Genomic DNA, 27393 nt, shown 5'->3' on the forward strand with positions numbered 1-27393 from the left:
GATAGATTTTGTCCCAGACTCCACTGACAGATAAGTGGAAAACGACGCGTCCTTCTTAGGAGTGGAAATCACAGTTCAGCACTGCAAGTAATACCACAACTGGACCACAGTGGGCGCCACTGCACCAAGAGAAGAGTTGGGCAAGTGGGCAGGAGAGGTACAGTGACAGAAAGTGTGACAGGGAGAGGAGGAGAGCGAGAAGGAGAGGCTGAAGATGAAAAATAGCTTGATTTAATCAGATACAAACAAAACAGCAAAAAATTTGAAACTGAAACATAGACAGATGCAGTGCCTGGCTAAAGAGAACGTTTTGTCACTAACATTAATTTGTGTAACAGACCAAGACAAAGTTGCACATTATTTTGAAGTGGAAGATTTTCTTCTTCTTTTGAAGAAGATAAAAAAAACAAAAAAAACTTGAAATTACATCATGTATATTCTCTCAACTTCAGTTAAGCGTTTCTGATCGATGCATCTCTGCTCCAACACGCTGGAATCAAATGACTCTGTTACCTCCTAAAGCATATTATCAAATTCATCAGAGGCCATTTGTTAACTTCAGGTGGGTTGGAGCAGACATGTATAAGAAAGCTGCAAGATAGAATATTGGGAACTGGAGTTGGAGACCATTTATCTAATCCATTTCATTGTGTTTGTTTAAGGTTGTTGTTCTGGAAGATGAAGATCAATCTTCATGTCTCTTACTAAGTTTTTCCCCCAGCCCAGCCCTATATTTAGCTTCAATCATACTTCCATCAACTCTGACCAGGTTTCTTGTCTCTGCTGAAACGAAGACAACAAAGGCTTTCAGTTGCCTTGGAGCGCGCAAATAATTGTCCTGTCAACAAATCCGTCCACCTAAAGCTGTGAACTTTATACTAACGTTAAACGGACTTCACTGAATAATTAAGTTATGGTATCAGATAAAAGGGGCTGAATCTGTTTTATTTGTAAATAATATTGAAACCCATAATTTTGCTTCCCCTTTATAAATTACTTTGTGTTGGTCTAAAACATTAATTGCATATAAAATATACTAAAGTTTGTTGTTTATAAGCTTAATCCTTCTTAAGGCACTGCAGTTAGATGGATGGATAGATAAACAGATAGATGTGGAGGCCAGTGGAGAAGAGAAAAAGGTTGCGTGATGGCGTGATCATGATGACTTGGACCGATGTGAAAGATACCACAATAAGAAACACAACAGTAAATCTACACAAGTCACAGAACTCCAGTTATACCAGACCTGCAATACGCAGTGTCCCTTACCGCACATTCACACACGTACACACACAGACATATACATTTATATATATATATATTCACAATATAAACAAGATGAACAGGGATGTAACTCTGAGCATGCTCGAGCGACAGAAGTAAGATGACACGCCGGAATGCTTTTGATGGTCAGAAAGAGGGATAGAGAGAAGAAAAGAGGGATGGAAAGATGATGGAGGAGATTTAGGGAGGCGGACGAGGTTACCGTTGGGGCGTACCATTGGCCTTACCACATGGGGGTGAGAGGAGGAAGAAGAGGAAGAGGAGGACGAAGAGGAGGAGGAGGAGGACGAGGACGAGTCAGCTGGCTTTAAGGAAAGGCAACAAAGATCAGCACCAGAGTAGCGCCTGCATGCCTTCCTGTATGTGTGTGTGTGTGTGTGCATGTGTGTGTTTGTGAACCCCCTGCCCACACCTCCCTTAAACCACAACACAGGAGTTCAGACTTTGATCAACCTTCATATATTAGTGACAAGAGTCATCTCATCTGGGCCTAAAGGGAGATTTATGTGTGATCTTACGGCACAGGCAGATGGCCCCCATCACCTCCCAAGGCCACATAAAATCCCTCCCTATCAAAGCAGCGGATGGCTGAAATATGTAGAACCTGTGAGGAACACATCTGTCCGAAGCTTTAAGGTCCCCAACACTTCTTGATTGATAGAGCTGTCTGTATCTTTATAGGCTGATGTCATGGAAACAGATGTCTCTGCATATATGATGTGGCCTCCCTGAAGTTATTGTATTTTCCTGCATCCAGCTGAAGCCGCTTCAACTGAGACGGCGTGTTTACCGAATGCCTCTAGTTTTATGAGCGTGATTATTTTTGGCTGATGGTGGCTTGAAAGGTTAATAAGAATTGGGTTTATGTGCATCTCGATGCAATTTATTTTAAGGCCATTTGTGTCTAATGCAAGACTAGGCAATAATGGCCTGTAGGGAGACACCTGCTGGTCAGCCCTGGGATTACAGCATTTAAGGCTGGAGCAGTACGAGCAAAACGTTGAGTGACACTCCGTGTTTTAACTGGCCATGTTAAAATGCCTTCCCACAATATAACTGCAATTAAAAATTATTTTTAAGGCTGGGTTTAAAGAAAGGGGAGGAAGTTAAATAGGAAAACAATAAAGAAAAGGAAGTGAAAACCAGAAAGTCAGGGGAATAAAAGAGTTATAAAATCATGGATAAAAAAAAAAAAAGAAAACGGGAAATACTGAATACAAAATATATTTTGGGGAGAAGGAAGGGATTTTAACAAGGTCATACACATAATATGATCACACAGGTATCATGAATAAAGCATGTTCTTGTAATATTCACTATAAACTTTAGTGAAAGAGTTTAGCCTTTTTTCCTATAATCGATTTCTGTACAACGAGATCACTTGACTCTTTGCATCCTTTCTTCAAACCATAGCTTTTACTTAAGTATGCCAATAAGCATATTCTAGAAAATTTATTTACTCTCTATAAGTTTCCCTCAAACTAAAGGACAAAATGGAAATCAAATTCTAAATTTGAATCAAAATGTGCTTCACCAAAGTATTTGTTTAATAGTGTGCCTGTTTATGTAACTGTATCCAATAAATTAGTTTACTTATCACTTGAATTACACAATATAAATATAAGTATATATGTAAATCCTTTTTATAAAGGAATGCCTTTTGTTGCATCAGAAAAACCTAGTCTTTTAATTGGATTCTGTAGAGTAAAAGAATCCGTATGATTGAATAAAGGCTTAAAAACTATGTGCTCAATTGATTTGAAGTAAATATTTGTAATAAGCTGCAATATACTGAGTTATAGTACTACAAAATTTTCAGTTTAATAAGTAGGAACCAAATGACAGAGTACAGGAAAACGGTGTCCCGGAGTGAACTGCTACATGTGGTGAACGTGTGTCCAGAACAAACAGAGCCAAACCAATCCAATAAACAGTCATCTGTTCAGGCCGAACCGTGCAGATGTGAGCGACTCTATCTGCAGTTCTGGATTTACGAGCTTATTTAAACAAACTTGAGCTGCTTTCTCACATTGCACATAAAATTTTCAAGCAAAAAAAAATAAAAAATCAGTCAGTTCCATGGGTAACATGGGAGTCCTCTTCAAATTGATACTTTAAGGACGTCAAGTTCTCTAATTATGAGAAATGTTTAAGTCATTGCATGAAATGTATGCTAGACGACATTTCATGATGATGCAATTAGCGGATTGAGCTGCAAGGACGAGGGAAAGCCCATGTTACCCTGCTTGCATTTCAGGAGAGCAAGCAGCACCACAGACCGACGAGAGAAAAAAGATAAGGAGAAGGAGATATAAACATCAACACCAGAAGGTAAAGTGAACTGAAAAAGCTCAGAAAGTAAAGAAGAAAGGCAAGAAAGGTAGGAGAGGAGGAAGCATTCCAAAGAGAGAGAAATAGATGCAATCCATAACTGGCATCCTCTGCAAGACATCACGCAGAGCAAACCACTACCAATCTGTTCGTACTAGTTCTACACAAACCAAAGTAAAATGTAAAGAATCCGGACAAAGTTTAAGAAGCACCCGCAGGATGCTGGGGGAGAATTAAAGACCCAGCATTAGGGATATATATTTTTCTTTCAATAGCTGCAAGAAAAACAAATTCGGCTAATCTTAAATCAACAGGCACCCAACAGAGCGGGAAAGTGGGCGCACCCAGATGGGATGTTTTGGCCTTTTAATTATTTACTAAAGACAAAGTGATAACATTTTAAAAGCTAGTCTGTCACGACGCTTCATTTCATACTTTATAAAAAAAAGCCTTTCTTGTGCAATGCAGTTGGGGGAAAAAAAGGACTTCTGTGACTAATGAAATGAAGTGGCAGGCTAACATTTAAAATGCCTATTTAACAGGGTCCTGGTTCAAAACAGGCATTTCTATCAGGATTGAAGTGCGGAGGGTTTCTTAAAAAAAAAAAGAAAAGAGAGAGAGAGAGAAAAACAAAGTGTAGCTTTGGATACTCAACGCCCAAATTATTAAAAGCCTTCAATTAAAGAAAAGGAAAAGGAAAAGGACTTGGTGCATGCCTTTAGATTAGACGTCAGAATAATAATAATAATAATAATAAAAACAATTCAATTAACCAAAATCAATCAATTAATCTCTCAAACTGACCCAATCAGTCAACTAAGGTGCACAATTCAAACCAAAGTGTGCAGTGCAACATCAGTGAACTGTATAGATGACAAAGGTGTATATCACTGGCCCAGTAAACCTCGACATTCAGGTGGCTTTTTTTATTGTTCTTTTCAACTAATATGAATTGTTATAACAATTTATTTATAAGATCTATATTCATTTAAAATGAAAATTCTGCCAAAAAATGGATTTTGTTAACTATTTTCTGCAAAAAAAAAAGCTGAATAAAACATGTAATATCCAGATACAGTGGGGAATTTATCCTGTATCTTTTAAGGGCAGCATAGTCAGCCTCTCATGGGGCAAATGGATTCCCTTTCTAAAGCCACGAGGAAAAAGTGCCAAGCTCATACACTCCTGGGATAAACCAGCCTTAATTTGTATGCAGGAGCCACTGTTTTCTGAGGTAAAACGTGCTTTTCAGACCGATGTGCCACAAACATTCTGTACTTGCTTCTTGTCCTCAATGAAACTAACATCTGATAATATGGGATCATTTTCAGCTAGCAATATACATCCAGCCCTGTTTTCTTTATTGCCTTTGTAAAATATTTGCCTGTCAGTGGCAAACCTAACTTTTATGGGTATTAAATAAGCTAAGGTTGCACCAATTACTCATTCACAACCACTTTAAGATTAATTAAGATGGCCCAGTCTTAGCAGCTACTTTAAAATGGGTAACCAGAGTGTATAGAGTTTAGTTTTCTTAAACGGCTAAAATATTCACTTACTGTACGTTGGTGTAGCTCAAAATATTTTCATGAGCGAAGCTTGAAGAGATTTAGTGCATTTTGTGAAACGTCAAGTCTTGTCATGAATGAAAACTGTTGTGATGTAAGCCTAACACAAGTGGCTTAAGTTTACATGCTACATTTAATTGCATGCATAACCACAAGAACTTTTTACTCTAAGTTTAAATAATCTAAAGATCAATTCGTTATTTAACCATTCAGATAATAGTAGTTTTTTTTTTCTTTTACTTTAATGGAAAATATGCTGAAAGTTCATCCAGAGAAAACATGTAGTCGTCTCTTCTCCTTTCACAAACGGTACCTTAGCATCACATAAAGCAACCGTTGACCTTAATATGTAAACACAACGGACACTGAACATTTTGACTTTGTCTTTGGGGGAATTCATTCTTATTCAGCCCCACTGCTGACCATAGAGCCTCCATGCCAATATTAAATGAAGTCATGCATACATTTGCATAAATTTCACAGAGTACTGAGTAAATCCATTTATGGATCAAATTCTCCCCCCACCCCATGTATGCACATTATGATAAAAGCAACTTGTAATTTTTTTTGCCCCCCTCATTTAAACTTCAAGTGTTGCTGGTAATTCATGAATCGAGAGTTTTTGATCCTCTGGTCAAAACTGAAAGTATCTTCCGCTGTTCTTTAATACTTGAAAGAGTCATGCTTTTTGCATGTTCGGAAAACATTCGACACAGAAACGGGCCTGGATATGCCACCTTTGTATCTCCCATGCTATACAGTGTCCATCATGCCAGGGGTAATGTTTCGTACTTCCCTCTGGCAGTGATGAGAGATCGGATAATGTGTAACCAAACCAAGTGCTGAGGAAATGCAAAAGGTTTCTACTGACAAATGCAATAGTCTTTGATGCTACCAACGCTCAGCAGACCGAGGCATGTGCACCCATCTGTAGCCGTTTCAAATATTTGGGAATCGCATCAAAAAAATTGGCAGTGAGAAGAGGGGGAACAGTGTGTTGCAAAACATGCAGTTTTTATCGTAAAAAAAGAAAAATTGGGGGAATAATGGTGACCGTGTTTTGATTTGATTCTGCAACATCTGTGAATTTCAATGGCCGTCTCTGAAGTTCACTTGGTTATTTGAAAAGCTTGCGAGATAGGAATCAGCGCTCGGTCTGTTTGTGTGTGAGGGAATGGCAGATCAGGCAAGGCAAAAGGAAGGAAGGAAGGGAGGGAGGGAGTTGGACTACTTACGTTAACCTCAGTGATCGCTATGTCAACAATGCTACCCACAACTATCAAGGCATCAAATGTGTTCCATGCATCAACAAAATAATGCTGTGTAGGGGATGGAAAGAAAAAGGGGGGAAAACAACAGAAGAACAAAGAAAAGGACAGAACGTAAGACATAAAAAAAAGAGATGGAAACGACAGAAATCAAAGGAGAGAGGAGAAAAAAAATAAGATAAAAACATTACATACAGGAGCATTGGAGTTCTGAGCAGGAGGAAAGAGGGAAAGAATCAACAAAATTAAACGGCGAACAAAACAAAAGAAGGGGCAGTCTGAAAAAGATGGACAGCAGAGGAGGAGCAGCAGCGGCTGGTCATGCTTGTCCATGAGAGGAGATGTCGTCAAGAACCACAGTCAGGAACAAAATCACAACAACAATGAAAAAGTGCCTTCTGCTGGAGTTAAGAAGCTGCGTGAGACTGCTTGCGATTGGTCAGTGAGTTAGTTCAGTTAGTGAGGGGTATGTGCGATCAAATGAAATAAATCTAGAACCCAACAACATTTCAAATACAGCAAAGAAGGAGAGCGCAGTGGATAAACTCTATAAGGCTGAACCCTGCCTGCGAAGGCTCTTCTTTCTTGATTGGAAAGCCATAAGGCTGGGAGAAGGTGACGAAGGGGGTCCCCCTTAGTGGCAGTGGCCATCTTGGATTTAAGTATGAAGGGAGAGGAGAAGGAGGAAGAGGAAGTAGGAAGAAAGAGAAACAGGCTGACAAAGAAGACAGAAACGGCAGCCTGACACAGAAGAAGGGAAGGAGAGCGGAGAAAAGAAACACGAGACGAGGACAGGAAGAGAAAAGACAACGAGAGCGAAAAGGGGGGCATCGTACTTACGTTGATCTCACTGAGAATGACGTCTATTATGCTGCCAATTACGATGAGGAAATCAAACACATTCCAGGGATCACTAAAGTACCCCTACACAGGATGAGGTGAGCAAGAGGAGGAGGGTGAGAAAGGTATGTTAGAAGGAAAACAACATCTGCTGCCACTTCGCAGCCCCCATTAAGGTGGTATGAAGCTGTACAGTGGTCTGTAGAAACTTAAAAAAATAAAACCCCAATCAGCTCAACGTGATGAGCTGACACATAAAAGTGCAAGATGTTACCATAAAACTTTGGACCCGTTCAAAATGGTGTGTTCAACTGTTGTTGTTTTCGGTGCTTTGCAAAAATACAGAAACCCTTTGTCACAACTACAAAATCCCATGCTTTTTTTTTTTTTTTTAGGATTTTATGCACCAACAAAATGATTGATTGATTTGAACATAAATGTTCAACACTTGCCACATACTTGCAGTTTAGGTGGTCTTAGTAGATTTGCAGTAGTGCCATAGTCTTTCCATTTCCAGGCAATGGATTTAACAGTGCTCAATAAGATTTTCTAAATCTTGGGGTTTGGGTTAATTTTGCTACAACAATATTAAGGGCTACCTCTGTAAGCTGGTGCCTGGTGTGTCCATTCATGTTGGTCTGGCACATAAAATCCTAATAAAATACAAACCTCTGGCTATTTATATATAGCATGTAAGGTACATAATTAAAATATGTATGTATATACACTTTTACAAGACACTATCTGTACCGAACTGCCATTGTAACATATTAACTGATGTAATACATAGTAGCTCTATAAATAAAAAACATCTTAACTAATCTTTGGTATGATGGCTTTAGTCATTTTTAGGAAATCATAGTAAACTTCGGGCATATTAGAATTTATTTACAGTACTAATGAGTAGATCGATCACATCTAACAAGCTAACATAGGCGCACACATGACTTGTAAAACTAAGGAAGGCGTCATCAAACCCTACAAATCTTGACAAACTTGCTTAAAACCAGAAGCATACGATCATATAAAATAACTCCCAAATTAAAAACAAAAAGAAATTGGAAAAGTTATTTAAAACATTTAGACATCCTTTTGGCCGTAAAACCTGCTTAAAAAGAAACAAACAATAAATTAGATGGCATGCAGTAGATGTTGTCCAGATGGGATTTCATGCTGGAGCCAATTCCAAGATTACCTGGAAAGTAGACCTGAGCCTTTTTTCACATTAACAGTTCAATGATTGTCAAACCACACAAAGTGACGTGTTTTTAGCAGAAATTCCTACAAGAGCTTTGCAAAATTCAATCATGCAACAACAAAGAAATATTTCTTATACATACAGTAAATACTTTGTGAGATTTAATGTAATCTTCTGTACTGAAATATTCCTTTATAATTACAAATGTTATGGTACCGCATAGATTTGAAACCTGAGCTCTTAATTCAGGAGGTAGAAGTTATGCTACTGATTGTTTGTAGGGATTTTTCCATTAGCGCTGCTGTAATTGAGCGAAGCATTCCCATCTGTTACTGTTTGAGTTGCTAATACACCAGGGGATTATTAGCCTGGACCGATGAATGAATGCAGCTACATAGCAACCACAGTGAAGTAACAAGGGAGCGGTGAGATTAAAATATGCTGTGCACTTTCTGTTCTGTTATCCATGGTTATAGCAAAACGGGTGCCCCTTAAATTATATCCACTTGCATTGTTTATATCACAAAATAATATAGACATTCTCAAATCTACAATGAAGTACTGTTGAACGTACCCTGGGCTTGAAGGCGATTAATTTTAGGATCATCTCTACTGTGAACAGTCCTGTGAAGAGCATGTTGAGGATGTTCATTGCATCATTGAAATTTTTGGTCTGTCCGTGGTGCTGCAAAAGAGAAAAAGGGAATGTAACAGTATCACTAAATGCAGCACTCTCCACAATTTTTGTTTGGCTCATCCAGAAAAAAAAGTATTTTATTGCTGCAGCTAGCATAATCTCAGTCAGTCTAATTAGTGTCCATAATTTTCTTTCCACCTGAATGAAAGCCCTTGATTTCTTGTTAGTGTGTATTTGTACAACTGCAATAAAAGCTGAACATTTTCAAAAGGCTTTTTTTTCTCTCTCTTTGCTTTAAATGGCTTGCTGAAAACTCTGGAGAGTGCCAAGTGTCGATGTACATGTGTGACTAACCTGCATGGCCAGACAGATGGTGTTGAGGAGGATGAGAGTGAACATCAGGTACTCGAAGTAGGTAGAGTTGACCACATACCACACCTTGTACTGGTAAGGGTTCTTGGGGATGTAGCGACGCAGAGGTCGAGCCTTCAGGGCGTATTCCACACACTGACGCTGAGACACACACCCACAAATGTGAGCTTTTACCTCTTATATTGGCCTGCATGGTAGTTCTCTTATTTCATACCCCCCTTTTTTTTATTTTATTTTTTTACCCTGACTCATATTGTGGAGAATCCCATTATCAAGCAGGACAGTCCCCTATTGTCACACTGAATGCCTAATCCCCCCACCCCGTCCATGACGCGGATCTACCGCACCATAAAGCGCCCTCAGACCAAACCAAGCACTACCTGGTTCTTGTCCAGCTCACAGTTCTTATACTCCTGCTCTCCTTGCTCCTGAAATGTGACGATGACGAAACCGACGAAGATGTTCATCATGAAAAAGGCGATGATAATGATGTAGATGATGAAGAAGATAGAAATGACCACGCGGTAGTTGTAGATTGGTCCGACATCTTCAGCGTGAGAGTCTATGGCTCGGTACAGCAACCTAACAGACCAGAGCAGATGCAGAGCACGAACAAATTTCAGTTAATTGTCAGAGAAGGGACCACGAAGGAATGAGTTAAATTTCGTAGTGGCTTGCAGAAATATTCGTACCTTTTGAACTTTTTTACATTTTGTTACTTTACAACCACAACCTGCCTTTTTTGACTATTAAATGTATTTTATGTGGTGAACTAATGCAAAAATAAAAATAAAAAATCACAAATGTAAAGTTGAAACAAACTGTCCAATAGCTTTCAAAATTGCATCCCTAAAATAAACGCCACCATAACTGCACAAGAAAGTATCAACTAAGAAGGGTGGAAAACAAATGGATGTCAAATTTTTTATTTGGTATAAAAAAAAGGCAAAATATAAATTTCTTATGTGAAAAAGTTCAAGAAGTATGAAGTCTCCTGTAAGTCAATGTAAGTAGAAAGAAACACACCCGGGCCAGCCCTCAAACGTAGACACGGCAAACAAAGCCATCATTCCCTGCAGGACATCATCAAAGTTGAAGTCGCTGTTTTCCCAGATTCTCAGGGCTTTTTCTGGTTTCCCCACATCCCCATCCTTATACATGATGTAGGAACCTCTGAAAACACAAGTGCACACACATTGACGTGATTTGTCCAGCAGATAGTCTAAGAGGAAAAAAAATACCATGCATGGTAAACGAGGTGTTTTCATACCTGCACTCTGCCTGAGTCTGTTTGGAGCTGTCACTACAGTAGAAGAACTTGCCCTGTTTGAAAGACATTGAATTTTTGTTAAACGTTTTTTTTTCTTTTTTCTTTTTTTTCCTTCAGCTAAGACGGATGTTCTGCTCTCTTTTCCTTACCTTGAATAGTTGCACCCCAATACAGGCAAACATAAACTGGAGCAATGTAGTGACGATGACGATGTTGCCGATGGTTCTGATGGCCACAAAAACGCACTGCACAACATGCTAAAAAAAAAAACAAAAAAACCAGCAAAGATTACAGTTATAGATGTCGGCCTCTTTGAACCAGGAGAGTATTTTCTTTCAGTGTGTGTGTGTGCGTGTGTGTGTGTGTGTGTGTGTGTGTGTGAACCTTTAGTCCTTTGGCTCTGTTGATGGCTCTCAGCGGTCTCAGCACTCGCAGGACTCTCAGGATCTTTACAACATTAATTGCACTGGACCTGAAAAAAATGACGTGGTAAACTAATACCCACTCGAAAGTACCTGCATTTTGGAGGAACTCGCATCACAACTCATCTGCGTTTTTATTTTAGCCCAAACAAAAAACAAAACTCAAACGAGGAAAGGATAATCCTATTAATGAATTTTTTTTCACCCATTATGACCCAATTATTAATAAAGCTATAGCCATTTTAACATTTTTTTTTATATTCTCTCTGACGAGAATGATTCACAAGAGAATTTAGCAGCAACTTTTTAATATAATACAGACACACAAAAAACATTGACAAAAACACGGGTACAACATGAGGAGACCAACATAAAGACACAAGACGTTTTACAAGCAAACAGAGAAATTCTGTGCTGTAAAAGAGTGTCAGGTCAAGCCGACGGTCAAACAGTGTGAACCTTTAAAGGAGGTGCTCAAAAAAGAATGACTTGTACGGTACTACAAGGGGATCAAATTTATATGTTGACATTTTGAGTTTATCCACTAACTGATTAGTAAAACCAAGAAGGCTGGTTCTCTTAGCAACTGAACCAGGTTTCTGTGCATTTTGCCCATTTGTGTTGGGATTGGTCGTTGGTACACTACGGCTATTAGGAAATCTCACTCGTTTTCCAAATTACAACTGAAATGCTTTTAACTAGGGAATCGGATTTTTTCCAGTAAACACCAATTATTGCAATTCATTTTCAGATCATGTTATAAACATTTTGCACCTAAAACAGCATTAGAGTTAAAGGTCATATTTTGTTAAACAGCTCATCAACTCCGGGTAAAGTCCTTTGGCCTCTTTCCTCCGTGTTCTCAACAGATTTTGCAGCTGAATGTGAACATAGGCATGAACAGATCACTCTCGTGCTTATTATGTAACGATGTGTCTTGAAAATATAAATCATGTAAACATCTTTGGCTGGCAATGCCTTTATGTTTCATTCAGACAAGCTTATTTTTACACCATTATCAAAACCAGCACTAACTGCATTCTGGATCGGCAAATATTGATATCAAAAGATAATTAAATTCCGATATCAGGATTAGATAAGAACCCATCTTTCCATTAGAATCGTTAGAAGAATTCAAAATGTCAACATAAATTTTCAACAGGGTGACTCTGGGGGAGGCTAAAGGAGTGATTTGAAGAGAAACATTAATTTTGAAAAGAGAAAATAGGATAAAAACACCTGTTGTGCAACTCTTTACAGAGGAAGGAAAAAGTCTGAAAGCAGTTAAAGGCAGTTTCCGTGGAGTGGGATGTTATCAGCCACATATCACAGTCAAACTAGCTGTGAGGATATACTCAAGTTATAGCACATTCTTTGGGGGAAAAAAAGTAAAAAGCATTTATATTGTAATAGTTTAAGATATTGACTGAGTTGAGCGGGCTGACAGGGATGAAGAACACTATTTACCAACCACCTGAAGATAAGAAGTACTCTATCCATCTAAAAGAAAAGCAAAAATACAAATACGACCATAAGATATTAAGATAAATATCGGCCAGGATGCTTATAAAAATGTTCAATGTATATACAGAGTGCTTCAAAACTATTTACATTAAGTTTTTTTTAGTTTTGTCATGTTGCAACCACCAACTTATGTGTATTTTAAAGTGAAATAAATTTCCAGAAAAATAAAAGTAGGAAGTGGAAAGAAACTGATACTGTTAAAGAAAAACATCTGAAAAGAGGAGCATTCTTTATTGTAATTACTAATTATACATCTTCTAAATAGAACTGGTAGCCACACAGTTTCACAAATGCGTTGCACAAATGTCAGAATTTTATTTGCTACCATCTATTAGGTTTTCAGCACATCAACACAAAACATTTTTTATGTCTTACAAATTATGCAGACCCAACAAAGCCCCAGCCAAATGTTTCAACTCGATAGACCTTGAAAATTTGTCATATTTAAGTCATATGAGATTAAGACAAATAGACTACAAAACAGCTGAGTTCTAGAATCTCAAAGAAAAAAAAAATCTTTTGGTTTTATGGGATAAAATCCCAAAGAAATGCATTAGAGTTTGTAACATGACAAAGTCTAAAAAAAAATGTTCAAGGCGTTTTATTACTTTTGGGTACTGTTCAGTGTGTTAATCACCAATCCAAGCCGGCCCTGCTTCTCTTTCTATTAAACATGACAAAATAACCACGCGTCGACTTGCATTCACCTAAACTTCTGATCAAAGTGCCTCAAAGGAGAAAAAAAAAGAAAAGAAAGTGCTATGTTGTAAGAGCCACAGGCACAATAAAATGCAGCACCATCACAATTAATTCAACTGTGATACATTCATGAAAAATCCCACACACTCATTCAGTACCTTTAACAGGCAAATAAAACCCACTGAGTTTAACATTCACGTGTAATTTCTATAGCCCAGGAGAGTATCCCTTTATTCAGAAACGGGAGAAATGAATTTGACCCATTACATTAATAAAATAGGTGACTGCTCAATTTATCCAAGACCCAGGATAATTTAGCCACTGAAAAAAGATCTTATATTCCAAAACTAATTATGCAGCCTCCTGCAAATACATATTACGACATAAATTTAGCACCAAGTCATGTTTATATGTATAAGACATCCAAGCACAAATGGATGTGCTTGAAATTTTTTAGGTTACTTTTTTTTTTTTATCAGGTTTTCATTGAGACCTACTAAACTCTCCAAGACCATAGAAATATCAAATCAAAAGAGTGACAACTTTACACGGTAGAGGTGAAGGTCTATTAAAGGGGTTATTAATACAGACTAATGTGGACTTACGTCGAGAAGTCTAGTCTATTAAGCATTAGAGACAGAGAGTGTAGCATAGCATATTAAACATCACAGTAGTTCAAGCAGTTATTAAACTAGAAGCAGAAAGTAAGGAGCAGAAAACATCCTTTTTAATAAACATCACAAAGGGATAGACGGTCTGACGCAATATCGTGTGACAAAGTTAAGGTAAATGTGAAGCGTGGCATAGTTCCAAGCTCAAATTGTTGTCAAACCGCTAAATACAGGTGAATTAGCTCTACAACTCATGCAGTCATCTCCAATCTTTTGTGCGATGTTAGAAAATTAAACACTATTAAGCCTTGATACACATTTGCATGGCTTTCCTAAATGATGATGAAGGTATTCTTGCAGAAAGTTATGATTACATAAACATTACCCTTTAAGACTGTAAAACATGCCGAGCAAAAGTTGTCAATGCACTTACTGTATTCCAGAAGAGATGAGAGAAACGCTGACCACCACTAAGTCCAGAATGTTGAAATAATTTCTACAGAATGAACCTTTATGGAGGAAGGCTCCATAGGCTGTCATCTGCAATTAAACAGACAGTGTTTTCCAACATGGTTTTTTGTTTTTTATGTGGAAGAAGTTTAATTTTGAACTAACTCAACTAACTTGAACTAACTAGACTTGATTGCTAATAGTACAGAGCTAATTACTTTCACAGAATCTCAAAAGCAAAACATCATGCTCCAGACGAGAATCAAAGTTGGCAACATTTATCAGAGTGGGGTTATAAAGTCATTTCTAAGGTTTTAGGATTTTAACATAAAATAACGATAGTTGTTGGTGCCTTTGCATTTACGCAGAGTATTTCTGCTTGAAATATTTAAACTTGTTTAATCTGGAAAGAGTGACGAGAAAAAATGTGTCAAAAGTATTTGGCATGTTCCAAAATGTATGTTATCACCAGTAAACACTACCTTAAGAATGATCTCAATGGTGAAGAGTCCAGTGAAGACGTGATCTGCATAGCCCAGGATCTGAAAGCACAGAAGGAGGCATTGGTTTCTTTTTGTGTGTGCATCTCATCTATATAACCAATAAATCTCGAGGAGTAAACAGAAATATTTCATAGTCGTTGAATCTTTTCCTGTAATAAAAATGCTACTCTTTTTTCTCTAACAGTGAGGATTTTTCTTACCTAAATGTTATCTATCTTGTGTTCTACTAGAGCTGCATAAAATATTGAATCACATTCATCATTGGAACATCAATATTTGCAATACTGCACCCGCAATGGATTGCTTGCATTCAATTTTTGATAGGATATTATATTTTAAGAACATATTTACATATTTTAAGGCATTCACACTTTGCTCACAAATACATTTGGACAGTTGGATGGACTCCAACTGCTCTTGATGCCTATACTGGATGTATGTCTTGGTTTTTGTAAATTTAGATGAGCAGCAATTTTATAGTTGGTATTTCCTGATTATGAAGATCAATACGTTTCCCTGACTGAAATGGTATGTTTGCTTTTCTTTTCTCATTTTGAAGCCTTGCCAAGAGAAATAGGCTTCTTCTTTTTCCCTTTTACTGATTAATATTTGATTAACTTAGAATAAATGTAAATCATCAACTAAAATGGGCAACAACAATCCAAAAGAACACCGTGGATGACTCCACATAAACTAACATTATAAAGCATTTGTTAAGATTTATTTCAAAAAGAGACAAAAAAAAATTGCAAGCAGATTAAAATGCATGTAACGCTCTAAATCTCCAACTGCTGCTAAGTGCTTGCCCTGTTTAACTGTAATGTGTACCAATGCCAGGGAAACTTCTATAAAGCAGATCCTCGTTGGCCCCAGGGGGACGCGTGTTTCTGACTTAGAGAGGAAACAATGTACATGAGCAGATAAAACACTCATGGTGCTCAGCCTTTCCATTATACCACAGCACAATTACCACCATAAACACTAAATAAATAATAAGCTGTATAAACAACACACAGCGAGGCTTTATTAATAAATGCAGCTGCCTCATAAGGACAAACTGTAATGACTTTGTAGTTTTAGAGCTTTGCGCTCGAGGCCGACCGTCTCTGCTCCCATCTCGTGATAATACAAACACTTGAGGCCAAAAGACATTGCTTTAATGCACCTCAGCACAGAGTTTTGGTTAACTGAAGGTTAACTAAAGTAAAGTAAGCCATTTGTATGTGTACAAAACAAAGATTACACTTATAATTCTTGCTTGGGTAAAAAGAGAAAGCATGCATTAAAGTGAGAAAAGAAGAGTTTTTTTGGAAGTTAATAATAGTTACAGTACTGGAAGCAATCTCATTAAGTGTAACAGGCCAGACACAAACAGCTTAGTTTGTCTATATTTTGCTGTCAGCTATAAACCTTTTAGTTAATCATATGTGTGTGGGTTGCTAATGATGGCTACCAAGGCATCAGCCTGCGCCGTGCTTGATGTGCATCTTATCTGGCCCCATGTGAGTGGAGGGCCGAAGGTCCAAATCACAACAATGGCAAATTAAGCTAAAGGACATGGCAAAGAAAAGGAGTCTAAGAAATATTTTAAAAAGGTAAAGAAATATATAGTAACTACACCAGTTCTAAAAGAGAATCTCGGTTTATTTAGTTCATAAATTGTAAGTTCCACATCTCCTGAATTGAACTTATGACAAGTTCAATTGGAATCTGTAAAGGAATTTGCTTTATATCATCTTTAGGCCTCTAAGGATAAATATGACAGTTCTTTTTCCAACGTGGAAGAATCTGATTACACCTTGTGCTAAATATGCTAAAATATATACATACAGCAATAAAATAAAAATTAGAGAAATGAGAATTCCCATTTTTGTTTGTCCTGTCATCCATCACTTGTCTAAGATCAGGTGTCAGAGGTAACCGGTCTAGAAAGACGACATTCTCCCTAGTGACAATCTCCAGCTCATTCTTAGGAATCCAAAGGAATTCATATCCCAGAAGGCGTCTGTAATGTCCCTTCGAGTTCTGGTTTTGATTCATTCATGCAAGTCAGGATGCAGCAGAGAGCAGAGGACGAGACATGCCAATTTCCAGAGGCATAATCAAGCATGGCTGATTGCTTATAATATCCCAGCAGGAAGTCGTAATCCTTTACATTTCAAGAGTCAAATGGCCCGAATGAGGATCAAAACCATAATTAACGGACATAGGATGTAATTTTTTTTAAAACGTGAGGGAAAAGTACATTAAAACGGAGACAAATTTAAGCACAGAATAGGGAATAAGATGATAAAGTGGTAAAGAGGCAAAGTATCTGGAAGTCAAGTTTATAACTCAATCTGCCACCTGATTTCTGAAAGAGTCGTTCTTGACCGGATCCTCTGCCGCCAGACTGATGCTGCTCAGCAGGATGAAGAACAGGATGAGATTGGTGAAGATGTTGTGGTTGACAATCTTGTGGCACAGAACCCTGAATCTGTTCGGGGAGGAAGGAGGGAAAATGAACTGAAGCATACGAACGAGAACAGGAGGAGAAAGAGGAGAAGAAAACGAATGAAAGGCAGAACAACGGCATTAAATTTACTTGTTGGTGTGGCTGAAGACGAAGAAGGCGCGGGCCTCGGGCATGGGAATGGCCTTCTCCTTTAGCTGAATGTCAGAGAGCGGCCGCGGCCTCGGGCCCACCGGCATCTCCGGCTCGTCCTCGTCCTCATCTCCTGATGAGAGGGTTGGGTGAGAGAGAGAGAAAAGAAAATAGAAAAAGAGATGAACAGAAACTAAGGTGAAACAGCAGAGAGAGATGGCAATTTTATTCCTGTTGGGAAAGAAAGCTTCTTTTTTTTTTTACCAAAATGTCAGAAAAAGCACAATTGTTTGACAGCTTGGTTTGCGCCATTGTTCTGGAAATAGAACAAGTTGTGTTGCTGCTAAACGTCAGGGATATTTTTCTTACTTTGCACTTTACCTATGTAATCATTCACAGGATACGGGTTCTTCTCTTCATTTTCATCTCCACAACAGTCATCCATGTTGATCTGTGAAATGCAGATTTATTCATCAGCTAATTTTCCTTACTAAACTTTGTCGCTTCAGTCTTTTTTTTTATGTCAGTATGTACCTTGGTTGCAGTGTTGGTTTCTCCATCAGAAGTGATGGACTTCAGCTCAATCTTCTCACTCTTCTTTTCCTCTATCGGTGGCTTTTCGTTATTCTGACGCTTCTCTGGACTGGCAAGCCTGATAAAGAAATAATATCTTACCTTCTTTGAATGTTATTTACTCCCTGTTAAATCACAGATTTGCATTTGTTTACTGTGTAACAAAGAAGTGATGACAGGATAGTGGTACACTGAGTCCAGCAGTTCACGCCTTGCTAAGAGTTTCCACATTTCTCAGGCTTAGCCTCTTTTAGGGGTTGCAAATCATTAAACATGTCTCATTTCTTGCCCTTTCTGCTTTCAGTTGCCGAATCTCTTAGTTTCTTGGTTTTCTCCATCTTACCTGGCCAGTTTTTTCCTCTCCTTCGCTTCCTCCTCTTCTTTCTGAGCCGACGTCAGACTCTCGGCATCTGCTAGATTGTCAACAGCGATGGCCAAGAAGACATTCAGTAGGATGTCTGTTCAGAGGGGTAATGTAAGAAATAAGTACCTAATAGATGAGACGGTGCAGCAGGCGAGACCGGTCACAAATCATTCCAGTACAAAGCTTGTAAAAATGCCGTGATGTACACATTTCTTTTGCACAAATGTATTCTGGGCAGAAAAGCAGCTTCTCCATTCATTTAAAATGGAGAAGCTGTCCACTGTGTGCACACACGATAGCATGGCTCTCATAGTCTGCAGGCGGAAAAGGATACAGTTTCCGCAGATGAAGAGGATGATGAAGTAGATGCAGACCAGCATGCCGGGAAAAGACGGGCCTCCATACGCCATGATGCCATCATACATAACGGAGTTCCAGTCTTCTCCTGTTAGAATCTGTGGAACAAATAATGGAGATCGGTTTTACATGAAAAGCGCATAAACCAACTAGAGCACGAGCATACAAAGATGAGGCAAAATGGACACAGATATGACCCTGAAAAAAAAAGTAATAGGCCTATTGTTACCTGGAACACAGTGAGCAGAGACTGGGGAAAGTTGTCAAAGGTGCTCCGTCTGGTGTCGTCAAAATTGAATTTCCCCCCGAAGAGCTGCATGCCCAGGAGCGAGAAGATGATAATGAAGAGGAAGAGCAGGAGCAGCAGGGAGGCAATGGAACGAACTGAGTTGAGAAGCGAGGCCACGAGGTTGGAGAGAGAGTTCCAGTATCTACGGAAAAGAAAGCAAAGACCCAGATGACGCATACGTCGGCGTTTGTCTGGAAAATGTTGGGCTGAACTTCTGTAGTCAGTGCCGTGAAAGTCGTAATGACCTTGTTATTTTAAATATTCTCAACAGGCGCACGCAACGCAACACTGAGATGCCAAGAGGAGACATGATCTTTGTTTCAACTAGAATGGTCTCTAGTATTCCTCCGCACACGACGAAGCTGTCGAACCTGTTGAAGAGCGACACGAAGTACGCCTGCGGGGCGCAAGGAGAAGGGAAGACGGTTAGAATCGGGTCATAAGCAAAATCATTTGAACTTTTTGTCACATTACAACAACAAACATCAATGTACTTTATTAGGATTACACGTGGTAGACCAGAGATCTGCAGCTTGCAGTTCCTCAGGGTAAAATTATTATTATTGAGTAAAATTGACTATGAGCTGTGCAGTGGATTTAAATACTGAGGCACGTCACAATAACAAATTTTGCTTGGCAATTAATTGTCCCAAAAATTATTGTGATAAATAAATGATGATATTGTGATGTTGAGACCACTGGTTTACTAATAGAATAACTGGCTTGACAATGCAAAGACGCACTCTGAAAGAGCAATAAACTAATTTCTAAAGAACATTTAGCACTGACATTTTAAATATCCAAAATAAACACACAAACCAAAAACAAATAAAATGGATTACGAAGTCTCTGTAAACAAACTTGCCCTTCAAAATATATTAATTGTTAGGCTCAAACATTGAAAACAGGATATACTGTCGGAACTTTGTTGAAAAAAACAAAAAAAACAAAACAGACTTCTGCGTACTGGGCGTCAAATATTTGCAGCATTTTTCTTTTAATGCTGGCTTCTCAATGAGATCAATGTCGTGATTAAGCAAGCTATTTTGTGCTGGCCTTTTTGCATTATGTTTGTTGATTAAACACTACAGTAATTGTGGACTGTCGGTAAGACAAAGCCAGCTGATGACTGAAATTTTTTTTTCAAGCTATAAAACATGCATTGCATTTACATATATGTTTGTTGTATTGTTGTGTTTAGTTGGTACTGTTTTACCAAAGGTTAAGTGGTTTACCACAGATTGCTCCCATAGTGCAACTGTCACGTTTGGCTTTTTAAACCAGCATTTCCTTTGCTTTCTCCTCTTCTCGAGGCTTTCATGCTAAGCTAACCATGAGCCTGGCTGATAACTGATGCAAGAGTTTACTCCTCCTTACGGACTCGAAACACGGGAGACGATGTCGCTCCCTCTGCGTTCGTTACATAAGGAATTTGTGTGGTGAGCGACAATCACCTGGCTTCTGGTGAAATTCATGCACGTAAAATTTTGAGGTCGTACCAGTAGACGTGCACTTGCAGTCTAGCGACAAGACAAAACGAAAGTTTGGTCTTGTTCAACTTTTGTTGCTGTCGTGTCCCGTGTGTTGGAAATCACCCTGAGTGGCAGAAAACTGACGCTTTTCACTGGCCTTTTGTCACTTCCTGTATGCTGAGCCCTTTACTCTCAGGAAACTAGAAAGTAAGGAAGCAGTTGAAACTTTTCATCATCCAGTCTCTTTGCTAGAGAGATGCACGATGAAAACAAACAAGCATGTGACTTGACTGACTAACCCTTCATCACTTTCCTTTCACTTCACACCTAATAGCATAAAAATGGCAAATGGCATTGTGCACAATTATGCACCCCATTGTGATGCTCTAATTCCATAACATTTAGATAAAATTGACATTGAAGTCAGTGGTTTTAAAGCATTGCCACCACTTACCTGTAGACCAAGACTGTACATCTTTAGGAGCATCTCACCAGTGAAGAGCGCTAGTAATACTTTATTTGCTATATCTGCAAACGGGAACAACATTAGAAGATGAAAAGAAGCTGAAAGAATAATTTTGCGCTAAATATTTCCATTCCTATGATTTGTGTTTTTTACGTGTGATGTATACATTGCATGCGACGTACCTTGCACGTCTGTTAGCCACTGCGGCTGCTTGTGATGTTCAGAGGCGATGGTCAGGGTGTTGAGAAAAACCAGGAAGATGACCAGCCAGTAGAAAACCTGGGACTTGACTGCTGCTCGACACTTTCGCCTGCACAACCTGTTCCACCTGCGAGAGTAGCGACTGAGAAAGGCAGATTGAGAGGTGAGGAAAGTTTTGGAGAGGGTAGAAACAGAGGAAACATGTTGGATGGTATAGGTCAGAGGGCGAGTGAAGAAAAAAAAAATGAGAGAGAAATAGAAACAGAGAAAATGAAAAAAAAAACATGGAACCAGATGGAGGGAAATACGGTGCCAATGAGGAAATAAGGAACAATCCGCAGTGAATAAAGAGAGAAAGGCAGTCAGTGGGGGAAGAAGAAGAGGAAGAAGAAGAAAAAGTTAATTGGTCAGCGCACAGTATCGAGTTGACATCAGCTCCATATCCTGTGGCTATCTGTTGTCTTAAAGCAGAGATGTGGGACAGTGTTAGTCATCAAAAGTGTTTCATACTAGCAGCAAACTTTGAAGAGCTTTTGTAGCAGAGAAGGAGAGACCATTTTAAAGAAAAGAGGGAAAAGACACTTGCAGACAGACATTAAAATGAAATGTATTTTATCTACAAATGAGAACTGTACTTTTGACAAAAGAAAAGAGCCGAAATGATGCAGTTGATTGTTCCTGGCTTGTCATGTGGACTAATTCCTCTTCACTTTCTTTTGCTATCCACCGTAGAAAATTTCCGTCATTGTTTCTGATAATTGCCGGCTTCACGCCTCGCAAACAATCTACTCTACTCCCCGCACAATGGGTCGCACAAGGGTCATTTTACCTCTCCTCCCATGTAGGAACAATTTTCCACAGTAATTTCATAATTGTCCCGTTCTGAGTAAGTGACATGAAAACACGTGAAGGCAATATGAGGGGGATTTACTTGTTCTCATAGTGGCAGTAGTAAAGTATAAATGAAACTTTATCTCTAAACTGCAATGATTTAATGTTCATCTCCTTATAAATAATCTCTGGAATGACATCAACTTGTATAGACGCTTAAACATCAAAAATCCCCTCAAAAGGAAAACACTGAATCCTGCTTTGGTCTACACACACAAGTTATTAGGCACATCTTCCTTGTGGCAGTTTGGACCCAATTCTCTGTTAGAAAATGCTCTAATTCTTTGTACTATAGGTCCTGTCTGGATTCATAATGGTGTTGGAAAATATCCATTTGGTCCTTATTGTCTTAATAGCATATTGCAATTTCATCCCTGAGGCCTTCTATTGGATTGAACCTTACCATGGAGGTCACTGGGAAGCTCCAATAGCTTCCAACTCAGTGTAGCGCTCAAGAAACCAGTTTCAGTTTATTTCAGATTTGTGCGTTATCTTGCTGGAAGCATCCATCTCAACTAATTCTGCGGTCATAAAGGCTGTGGCATTTGCACAATTCTCAGTTGTGCTAAGTGACCCAAGAAAATATCTCCCAAACCATTAAAGCAGCCTGTGACTGTTGATACAAGACAGGATGGATGGAAATGTTTCTTTTGTGTTTTGCATCCTTGTTTTAAATTTGTCTAAACACTGGAAAATCATGGTCAGTTTTGGTCAAGGCTATGATACTGTGAGAAGCACTTATATCATGCTCGCTATAAACATTAGAACTGTGCAAATGATTAAGTATTCATAACATTTAGTTTGACATTTAGGCTTCATGAGAAAACAGCATTTTTAACGGCGTAAATAACCACGACGAACCATCTTTGTGTCACTGGGAAGGATGCAGTACCACACGATGTATCATAAAGGTATCAGATCTGTGATTGGTTGCTGTTTTTCATAGAAGTAAGAATATAGAAGTATTCGTGATCAACTAAATGTATAAACACGACTTTTCAGGATTTCATCTCTTTCTGATTGCTTTCAGTTATGGCCCACACAAGACGCAACTCACGACACAACACCAGCATAAACACAACCTGACTCGGTGTAATGGAGCTAAAATATTTAATGCCACCAGTTACGACTATTTTCTTCACTAATGGAGAGCATCAATTTAAAATCTCTGTGTTGGATATGTCGATGTATCTAACGCAACGTAAGAAATTAAAATGATGGAAAAGTCTCACCTTTGAATGATGCTACATTGAGGTATTTGAAGCTCTGAATTGAAAAAAGGGACTTAGCTTATATATCTTGTAAAACGATGTACTCTTTGTTCTCAGTCTAAAATTAAATCAGACTAAACTGATACTATTTTACTTTAGTTACGATTGTTAACATTATTTCTTTTTGCTAAATGAAATACCTTTAATTTATTACTCATGTTATAATTAGTGAGCACTGAGGGAGTTTCTGTTAGTTTGATCCATGTTAGTTTTAGATTTTCCTGCTTTCCTTTCGTTTTGTTCCTCTCTAAAGTAGCACGCAAGCCCAAAGACACTAACACACATTCACAGCCAATAAATAAGTACGACTTCATTAGAGGACTACGGTAAACATGTACTAACCTGAACTTGGATTTGGAGATCCTAATTCTGGAACACAGAAAACAAAATGGATTATACAAAAACACGTAGCACACAGACGGACAAAAAACACGAGACGGAGGTGATTTGAAAACTAAAGGGGAATATAGCTTTTGTAAAAAGATTTGCAGCATGTATATGTTTCTTGATAACCTGCATTCGTTTTGCATGTTTCACAGCTAAGAATTTTAGGCAAAACAACAAAAGATGCTGCAGATGATCAAAGAAAATATTTGCCAAATGGTCCAATTCGCCAGTTTCAAGTAGCCATATTAGAGCCTAACAAAATGAATTTTATTGTGAACAAATCACTCTCTTGAACATATACATATATATACAGTACACAAACACAGTGGCATCCAGTCAAAAGAAAACAGTAGTTTGATTTTCCTCCAGTCAATCCTGGTGTAAAAAAACCCACAATTCATTAATGCAAGGAAAGTCTGTTGATTGTTCACCACTGTAACAGGAAAAAGGTACAACAAGGAGAACTGAGGACAAGATATCATGGAGGACATTTTGACAGAAGAGAAGAGAGGAGAAGGGGAAAAAAAAAACAATGTCCATTGCAAGTATCATAGTTCACAAAATTAAATCGATAACTGCCGAATCAATCTGAAATCTATTTTTTTGTTTCTTTTTTGTAAGATGTTTGTATTTCCGCTCTGGTTTGGTTGACAAAAATCAGATGAACTGATGGAGCAGCTGACTCACTGGCTGACTGAACAGCTGACGGAAACAATGAAGCGTCTTATTGACGGCCTGAAAGAACGAACAGAATGACTGACTGGCTGGATATGGGACCTGACAGTGCATACTTCCCTTCATGTGTCCGTCTCGGTGAAGAGATCAGCAGGTGCTGAAGTAGCTCGTACCCCAAGGGTCTGTCTGCTGGCAATGTGAAGAAGAACTGACAAACACTGAAAGTCCCATTTTAAAAAAAAAAAAACAAAAGTGGGGGGAAAAAGCCTTCAAGAAAACGCTCTATATCCAGGATGAAAACGCCGTTATGTAAAGTTTCGGTCAACGGAAGGTCTATATTCTTTTCCAAGTGTTGCAAATAAAAAAAATAGAAAAGAAATAAATAAAAAAATTAGGATGGCGCATACTTTTGTGATTAATGTAAATCAGAAGAAGTTGTTGCAGTCCGTTATGATTTCCTTCATGTGGCTCTGAGTGGTTAGGTCTCCTGAAGCAGTCATTAAAAAAACACAACTATCTGCACAAGCTGAAAATTCATAAACCTGTCATAACATTCCTGCGATCGAACTAATAAAACCAAGCTGATGACTTAATACGACGACTATTGAGTTTGAAAATGACCCGCCTTTTTTTCCCATTTTTTTGGCCATTGCAAAAAAATAAAAAAATCACTTTTAAATTTGTAGCCAATATATCTACAGAGGTGAGGTTTTAAATGTGGAACAGGAAAGAAGAATTCATGATAAAGGTGAACATCAGAACAAATGGATTGAAAGACAGACTGACAGATGGATAGATAAATAAATGTATTGGTCGATAGGCAGGTGGATAAATGGAATAAATGATTTCTGGATGGATGCTTGGAGAAGCAGAGGGACGGCTGAATGACTTGATCGATAGGACAACTGATGAAGGACAAAGAGCTGGATGAATAGAGAAATGGTTGGACAGACAGGTGAATGGGTGTGTTTTCTAAATAAACTTTTACTTCTACAGATGAGCTGAAATATTATATTTTCATATGCTCTTCATATTTTAGTTCTTATGTTCAGGTTAATTCATTTTGACAGTATACGAATAAACGCAAACAACACAACAAGCACATAACGACAGACAAACGGTGAACGTACAGATGAATGACCATCCAAACATGCTCTCTATCTTTGGTCAGCAAATTTGTTTTGTGTGTTGTATAGTTTTACTCTGGAATCGCCAGCAACCCGTTCCATTAACGAGCAGTTTTGGATTTGCCTTTTGCATGCTAAAGTAGAGGCTTCGCTGGAGGTCACGGCTCCTGTGAGGCCCTGCGTCAAAGAAAGAAGGCATCTCATTTGTTCTGAATAATGTAAAATCACAAGAAAAGCATCCGGGGGATAGCAAGGAGTGAGTGAGTCAGCCGTTTGTGAACTCCCACAGGGGAGGAAGAAAGCGTTTCAACGGCCAAACTCAGGCGGGGCAGAGGCAGATCAGAAACACAGAGAGAGAAATTATGTCCCATAGTCATACTCGGGTAAAGATATGTTTTAGTCTTTAAATTTTGGCAGTGTTATTCTAGAAATGTCAATAAAGTCAAAGGTCATGTTCATAGACTTTGAAAAAGAAAACAACAGCCCCTGTTGGAACAGAATGTGCGGTTATTTGTCTCTTCAGATAAATCACCTTCACCCTAATTAAAGTTTTATCTGTGTGGAGTGTATTGACGACCTTCTGGTCCTTTTACCCCAAGAGCCTTTGGTGCATGAATGCCTGCATGACACAATGAGTTATAAGGCTAAGGCTGGCTCAGTTGGATCAATGAAGGACAGAGGCAAGCCAAGCCACTTGTACCATGTCTGACACAGCAGAGCTGGTGGGGAAAAAACAAAAATCCTGGCAAGGCGAGGAAGCCCTCCATGGGAATGATGGCCGGGGATTGAGAGAGCTGAAGAAGAGGTGTGTGTGTGTGTGTAAGAGGGTGAGGTACTCACGCCAGTCTGGTGCAGCAGGTCTCTCCCTCCACATCTCCCCCGGGAGCGTTATCTGTGTTGACTGATTCGTTTTCACTGGCTGGCATGCTCACTGAGAGAAATGGGTAAAGACAAAAGGGAAAAAAAGAAAAAAAAGAAAAATATGAGGATGAGTCACAAACAAACAAACAAAAAAAATAAGGTCTACGGCAGCATAAGTGTGCAGGGGGTTTAACGTTTACCTGGAAATAAAATGTACGTTTCAAATGCATGTTTGCAGTAGCTTCCAAAACGATTTTTTATTTTTTTTTGCCTTTTTGAACCACCAACTTTTCTGTATTTCTTAGAGAATTTCCACAATAGACCAAATAATAGTGAATAACGGTGAAGAGGAAGAAAAAGGACACATAGTTTTTAAGATAATAATAAAGTGTGGAATGCATTAATTTATTCCCCATTACTCGGATTCTCCTACATAAAATTTGGCGCCTTCACAAGTCACGGACGCATTCCCTTTTGGGTCAGAACTTTGCAGAACCACCTTTTGCAACAATTACAGCTGCGAGTTTTTAAATAAACCGGTTTTGCATATCTGGAGATGGAAATTTTTTTAGTTTATTGCTAAATAGTGGAAGCTCAGTCAGTTTGGACTGAGAGCCTTGGAGAGCATACATTTTCAAGTCTTATGACAGACTCCCAAACAAATTTAAGTCTGGACTTTGTACTATTAGAGTTGTCCAACTGGTCTGATCGGTAAACAATGGCCCTAGATACAAGTTTTATTAAGCTCTTATATGATTTTTTTCAGGACTGCCCTGCGTTCATGTCTTAAACATAAGAGAGAAACTTTGCAGTTTCTTTGTAGTCTAAGGAAAGAGCTTCCCTATGGCATCAGATGTGCTCTGTTCATCCTCACCTTTGAGTCTAAATTAAAATATGT

General features: G+C 38.6%; 1 protein-coding gene and 1 long non-coding RNA gene across 26 annotated transcripts in view; one reads left to right on the forward strand and one right to left on the reverse strand.

Moving 5' to 3' along the window:
- Positions 1–27393, forward strand: part of LOC103459269 (uncharacterized) — a 175310-nt gene that overhangs the window by 26379 nt on the left and 121538 nt on the right. The window lies entirely within an intron of this gene.
- Positions 1–27393, reverse strand: part of cacna1c (calcium channel, voltage-dependent, L type, alpha 1C subunit) — a 176534-nt gene that overhangs the window by 25222 nt on the left and 123919 nt on the right. For 8 of the 22 annotated variants that reach the window (XM_017302761.1, XM_017302776.1, XM_008400690.2 and 5 more), the window contains 24 exons: positions 26475–26565; positions 23788–23814; positions 21265–21425; positions 21071–21144; positions 19390–19541; positions 19085–19286; positions 18833–18953; positions 18478–18592; positions 18096–18213; positions 17931–18012; positions 17562–17694; positions 17324–17453; positions 14957–15016; positions 14458–14564; positions 11153–11240; positions 10918–11025; positions 10769–10821; positions 10525–10671; positions 9879–10080; positions 9481–9639; positions 9064–9174; positions 7292–7375; positions 6419–6502; positions 1500–1589 (listed from right to left, as the gene is read on the reverse strand). In XM_017302761.1, the coding sequence (XP_017158250.1) occupies positions 1500–1589; positions 6419–6502; positions 7292–7375; positions 9064–9174; positions 9481–9639; positions 9879–10080; positions 10525–10671; positions 10769–10821; positions 10918–11025; positions 11153–11240; positions 14458–14564; positions 14957–15016; positions 17324–17453; positions 17562–17694; positions 17931–18012; positions 18096–18213; positions 18478–18592; positions 18833–18953; positions 19085–19286; positions 19390–19541; positions 21071–21144; positions 21265–21425; positions 23788–23814; positions 26475–26565 (2699 nt within the window). The remainder of the gene's footprint in view (positions 1–1499; positions 1590–6418; positions 6503–7291; positions 7376–9063; positions 9175–9480; positions 9640–9878; positions 10081–10524; positions 10672–10768; positions 10822–10917; positions 11026–11152; positions 11241–14457; positions 14565–14956; positions 15017–17323; positions 17454–17561; positions 17695–17930; positions 18013–18095; positions 18214–18477; positions 18593–18832; positions 18954–19084; positions 19287–19389; positions 19542–21070; positions 21145–21264; positions 21426–23787; positions 23815–26474; positions 26566–27393) is intronic. The other 14 variants (XM_017302765.1, XM_017302772.1, XM_017302764.1 and 11 more) reach the window with 8 other exon arrangements.

Source organism: Poecilia reticulata, linkage group LG23 (genome assembly GCF_000633615.1).
Source record: "Poecilia reticulata strain Guanapo linkage group LG23, Guppy_female_1.0+MT, whole genome shotgun sequence".
NCBI classification, from domain to species: Eukaryota; Metazoa; Chordata; class Actinopteri; order Cyprinodontiformes; family Poeciliidae; genus Poecilia; species Poecilia reticulata.